This window comes from Bos mutus, unplaced genomic scaffold, assembly GCF_027580195.1.
Source record: "Bos mutus isolate GX-2022 unplaced genomic scaffold, NWIPB_WYAK_1.1 CTG302, whole genome shotgun sequence".
Taxonomy (NCBI): Eukaryota; Metazoa; Chordata; class Mammalia; order Artiodactyla; family Bovidae; genus Bos; species Bos mutus.
This window is the reverse complement of record NW_027219794.1, coordinates 96,501-102,500: the sequence shown is the minus strand read 5'-3', so window position 1 is coordinate 102,500 and position 6,000 is coordinate 96,501. Positions and strand designations below refer to the sequence as shown.

Here is a 6,000-nt window from a genome sequence, read left to right as displayed (position 1 = left end):
GAGCCCATCTTTGCATGAAATGTTTCCTTGGTATCTCTAATTTTCTTGAAGAGATCTCTAGTCTTTCTCTTTCTGTTGTTTTCCTCTATTTCTTTGCATTGATCGCCGAGGAAGGCTTTCTTATCTCTCCTTGCTATTCTTTGGAACTCTTTACTCAGATGCTTATATATTTCCTTTTCTCCTTTGCTTATGCTTCTTACTTATACGGAAATGAATTTCCAAGTGTTTCTTGGTACCACAAACCCCCCAAAAGCAGTAATTTCAAGGTGTTAATATTTTTTTTCCCTGTATTTTATGTTTATTTTTACCTGACGATACTCCTTAGCTTTTTCACTGTCTGTTAATGTCTTTCACATATGGAAATCAATTACAAAAGTACTCCACAAGGTAAGTTTTGTTTTCATATCCAATATAGAAACATGAACAGAGACATGGTGGTTAAATGTTTCAGATAGAAGAGTATATAATTGCTGGAAATCAGTCTTATGTGACAAGTCCAAAGCATTTTCTTCTGATGATGATAGTAGGTGTATTTTCTGTCCCTCCATGACATCTGTCCTATATTGGAGTTTGTGTGTGAGGCAGTTTCCTCTCTCCACCCCAGCTAATGTCCTCTGCTTTGTACAACTTCAGGATCCTGGGAAGAACCTGTTTTTCTGTCTCTTCTCTTGAAGTGGATGGCTTTTGCCTATTGTCAATGCAGGGTACAGGATGGGCTTGTTGTCATTGCTAGTTACTCAGTTGTGTCCTACTCTGTGCGACACAATGGACTGTGCCCACCAGGCTCCTCTTCCATGGGATTCTCCAAGCAAGAATACTGAAGTGGGTTGCCATTTCCTTCTCCAAGGGATTTTCCCAACCCAGGGATCGAACCTACGTCTCTCATATCTCCTGAGGATGGGACTAAGTGGCTGGAAGAGAGGTAACAGAGATGGCTTCTGGAGAACCATCCACTTTGGGAGGCAAAGAGCTAGAGCAGAGAGGAAGGAGGGATATGAATTTTAGTCAAGTTGAAGTCCTCAGGCTGCCTTGGAGCCCATGTCCCTGACAACAGTCACTGAGATGACACATGAATATCCAGGCAGCTGGCTCCTTGTTGTTGTTACTTAGTCTCTAAATTGTGTCTGTCTCTTTATGACCCCATGTAGTATATAGCCTGCCAGGCTCCTCTGTCCATGGAATTTTCCAGGCAAGACTACTGGAGTGGGTTGCCATTTCCTTCTCTACAGAATATGCTCGTATTTGAATTGATGACATTCAAACTAAAACTATAATTTGCTGTAGCACAAATGGCGAGATTATAGAGATTGGATGTAACTGTATCAGGCAAAATTTTATGAATCATTATTATTCATTCCAAACAGAAGCATGAAAACACTATGTTGTTTTCTTGGTAGAATACTTTTCTACATTTTCTTATCTATGGTATTTTTCTACATCTTTCATTTAAATATCTGATGAGTGTTTTACTCCAGCACAGGGTACTTAGAATTCTCTGGTATCTTCCTGTCACTTCTTACTTTGCACCTTTGTGGGGGCCCTCCCTCTGATGGGAATACACTCTCATCTTCCTTATTCTCTGGCCTCTGCCAACCCTGACTTCAGCTTATCTTCTCAAGATCCACATTCATGCAGCTTGCTCTCACTCCACTGCTCCGTGTTATACAACTCTGCTCTGAGCTCCTGTGGGGGCTGTGTGGCTGCCTCTGTCTAATGTCTTGGTGTGTCACAGTCTTGGGGTGTCTTATTCTGTTCCTCCACAAGTTCATGAGCTCTTGGAGGTGATGGGCTGTGTCTTTCTGTCATCACTGAGGAGCCTGGCCCAGGACTTGTGGTTTTGAATGCTTGTTGAATGAATGTTCAAACCCAGTCTCATTGGTCCAAAATGTTTTAAAAAGTGTGACTCTAAGTCTTCTTTTAGTTGCAAGAGTGAAGTGGTGCTGCAGAGTGTGGTCCTGATTTTGGGGCAGACCTCCGGGGGTGCACTGTGTAGTGTCTCCATGATGTGAGGGATAGTTTATCTGTGCCCACTGCTTCAAAAGGGGCCATTCACACAGGGCACTTGAATTCATGCCTTGGATGTCGATGATTGTTTTAAAATCTATTTTCTACTTTCTTTTCCAGGAAGGAAATTTCCAAGATTCGGCAAAGTTCCTACCTTAGAGGAATGAATTTGACATCATTTTTTGCTGTAACCAAAATCATGATTTTTGTCACCTTCGTCACCAATGTGGCCCTCGAAAAGGTGATTACAGCCTGCCAAGTGTTTGTGGTGGTGACGCTGTTTGAGGCTCTGCAGTTTACGAGCACCCTCTACTTCCCTATGGCCGTCGAGAAGGTGTCAGAGGCCATCATCAGTATCCGAAGAATCAAGGTTTGGGAACAAATAATTTTTTTAAGTTGTAGGTGTATTTTACATAAAATGCCTTCTTTTATTTGGTGTGACTGTGTGCCAGTTAGGTGAGGTTTAGCTCTGTGCCAAAGCTGGTAGTCATTCCAAACTCTCTTATGTACTCCCCTCTCTTCTTTGATAGAGTATGTTATAAATATCATAAGTTCCCTGCTCATTTATTGGCAGCAGTAGCAACAACACAGGACTCTCTACATACAAGTGATGACGTTAGGGTGATTAATATGCCTAAAAACAAGAGAAGTGAATAGGTTGCCTCTCCTGTGCTAACTCAAATGACTAGTTAGTGACTGTGCACAGTCCTGGAGTGAACAGGATTCCTCTCTAGGCTGGGAAGGAAAAAACTTGCTGAGAGCTCCTTGTTCCTTGGGCAGGAAGATTTACTTAGTTCTCTGTTGGAAATGGGTTCTTTCCTGCATAGGTGGTTTGGTTGTTAATTTCTGAGCTTGCCTTTTGGATCTGCCTTTTCCTCTCTGCCTCTTTTCACTTACTACTTAATTCTGTCTCTAGCTGGACTCTTCCCTTCAAATTTGTGATTCCCACCATACCCACTATGCTTTTTTCCTGACTGTCCCTAAATTGCCTTGGACAAATAATTTACATCACCAAAACAAGGGCCTGGCACACAGTAGGTGCTCAGTTATTCATGTGTTTATGAATAAATCTAAAATTAAAATAAACTGGTTCTGAGAATCAGCCTGGGCATGAGCTTGAGTGTCTAGGCTTTATGAAAAATCTGATTTGTTTCTACCTCTCCACAGTGATGGGCTGCTAATAATAGATCTCTAGTGAAGTTAGATAGTTCTCCAATGTGATTGTATTTTAGTTTTAGGTCTTGTCATAAAAGCCAATTTTTTGTGTGTGAAGTTTCTATGCTATAAAAAACCATTTCCCATAAAACACATCAGTCATATGGGTTCAGTTCTGGTCTCCTGAGTTTGTCATTCTTTCTGATGGGGGCTTCTAGCAACACTTATAAGGCTTGGTCCATTCTACTTGTTAAAAAATTCCTTTTTCATGGCTTTCACATCTTGAAATAAGACATTTAGGAATATTCTTGGACTGTGGTGACATTCTTAATGACACATTAACCCATCCAGATGGAAGCTTCATATGTGTGTTGTGCTATTGTGGTTTTGTTATTACTGCTGCCGCAGCTGCCTTCTTTAATCATGGCTACCAGTGATCTTGTGGTCTGGGCCCTCTTGAACCCTTTATGCATCATTCCATGTCATTTAATCTGAAAAACAATTGAGTGTGTAAACGTTGGTGTCGCTGCTTTATGGATAAGGAAACGGGTTCATGTATCAGTTGGAATAACTCACCCATCCTCACACAGCTTGCAAATGACAGAAGTAGGATTTTGACCACAGCCTGATTTCTTAACCACTGTTACATTGCTTTCTATATACCTTTTATTGTGTGGACTATCTCATTCAGTTCAGTTCAGTTCAGTTCAGTTGCTCAGTCATGTCCGACTCTTTGCGACCCCAGGAATCGCAGCATGCCAGGCCTCCCTGTCCATCACCAACTCCCAAAGTTCACTCAGACTCACGTCCATTGAGTCATTGATGTCATCCAGCCATCTCATCCTCTGTTGCCCCCTTCTCCTCCTGCCCCCAATCCCTCCCAGCATCAGAGTCTTCTCCAATGAGTCAACTCTTCGCATGAGGTGGCCAAAGTACTGGAGTTTCAGCTTTAGCATAATTCCTTCCAAAGAAATCCGAGGGCTGATTTCCTTCAGAATGGACTGGTTGGATCTCCTTGCAGTCCAAGGGACTCTCAAGAGTCTTCTCCAACACCACAGTTCAAAAACATCAATTCTTTGGCACTCAGCTTTCTTCACAGTCCAGCTCTCACATCCATACGTGACCACAGGAAAAACCATAGCCTTGACTAGACAGACCTTTGTTGGCAAGTAATATCTCTGCTTTTTAATATGCTATCTAGTTTGGTCGTAACTTTCCTTCCAAGGAATAAGCATCTTTTAATTTCATGGCTGCAGTCACCATCTGCAGTGATTTTGGAGCCCCCAAAATAAAGTCTGCCACTGTTTCTACTGTTTCCCCATCTATTTCCAATGAAGTGACGGGACCAGATGCCATGATCTTCGTTTTCTGAATGTTGAGTTTTAAGCCAACTTTTTCACTCTCCTCTTTCACTTTCATCAAGAGTCTTTTTAGTTCCTCTTCACGTTCTGCCATAAGGGTGGTGTCATCTGCATATCTGAGATTATTGATATTTCTCCCAGCAATCTTGATTCCAGCTTGTGCTCCTTCCAGCCCAGCGTTTCTCATGATGTACTCTGCATATAAGTCTCATTAAGTTTGGTTTTCATCATCTCCTCTTACTCTGAAGACCTTTGAAGTCCCTGTTTCTTGAAGAATCAAGTTTTAAACTCTGGGTTCCACTGGATTCTCTGTTTCTCAGCACATGACCCTCCTCTCTGGCATGGGATTGGGGTGGGGAGGAGGAAAAGGCCTGTCTCTATGACCTGCCACATTCATCCCCACTTTGAGATCTCTGTTCAGCCTCCTTGGTTGCCTTCTCCTCTGTCCTTGATTTGAGTAAATGCTGCTGAGCCTCCAGCAGCCCCATGGCCCTCTCCCGGCACTTTTGTTCACATTGATCTGGGGTTTCCATCTATGTGCACAGCCAGCCTCATGTCAGGTGGGGTGATGCTGATTCCCTGGGAGTGTTCTGAGCCCCTTGACAGCAGACTGTCTCTAGTGGTTCTTTAGTGTAGTGCATGGTCCACGCTGGACACATCATGGGTATCATATAAATGCTGGATTGACTGAGACAACAGTTACAGAAAGTGAATCAGTTGAGTTCAGTCACTCAGTCGTGTCCGACTCTTTGAGACCCCAAGAATTGCAGCATGCCAGGTCTCCCTGTCCATCACCAACTCCCGGAGTTCACCCGGACTCACGTCCATCAAGTCAGTGTTTCCATCCAGCCATCTCATCCTCTGTCGTCCCCTTCTCCTCCTGCCCCAATCCCTCCCAGCATGAGTCTTCTCCAATGAGTCAACTCTTCACGTGAGATGGCCAAAGTACTGGAGTTTCAGCTTTAGCATCATTCCTTCCAAAGAAATCCCAGGGCTGATCTCCTTCAGAATGGACTGGTTGGATCTCCTTGCAGTCCAAGGGACTCTCAAGAGTCTTTTGCAACACCACAGTTCAAAGGCATCAATTCTTCGGCGCTCAGCCTTCTTCACAGTCCAACTCTCACATCCATACGTGACCACAGGAAAAACCGTAGCCTTGACTAGATGAACCTTTGTTGGCAAAGTAATATCTCTGCTTTTGAATATGCTATCTAGGTTGGTCATAACTTTCCTTCCAAGGAGTAAGCATCTTTTAATTTCATGGCTGCAGTCATCATCTGCAGTGATTTTGGAGCCCCAAAAATAAAGTCTGCCACTGTTTCCCCATCTATTTCCCATGAAGTGATGGGACCAGAAGCCATGATCTTCGTTTTCTGAATGTTGAGCTTTAAGCCAACTTTTTCACTCTCCACTCTCACTGTCATCAAGAGGCTTTTTAGTTCCTCTTCACTTTCTGCCATAAGGGTGGTGTCATCTGCAT

The 6,000-nt window shown here is 43.2% G+C and overlaps 1 protein-coding gene across 1 annotated transcript in view; it reads left to right on the top strand.

Moving 5' to 3' along the window:
- The window catches only part of LOC138986953 (ATP-binding cassette sub-family C member 4-like), a gene marked incomplete at its 5' end in the record, with an annotated part of 110,193 nt that overhangs the window by 23,551 nt on the left and 80,642 nt on the right, over window positions 1-6,000 (top strand). Inside the window, one exon of the mRNA XM_070366928.1 lies at window positions 2,125-2,374. Within this exon, the coding sequence (XP_070223029.1) occupies window positions 2,125-2,374 (250 nt within the window). The remainder of the gene's footprint in view (window positions 1-2,124; window positions 2,375-6,000) is intronic.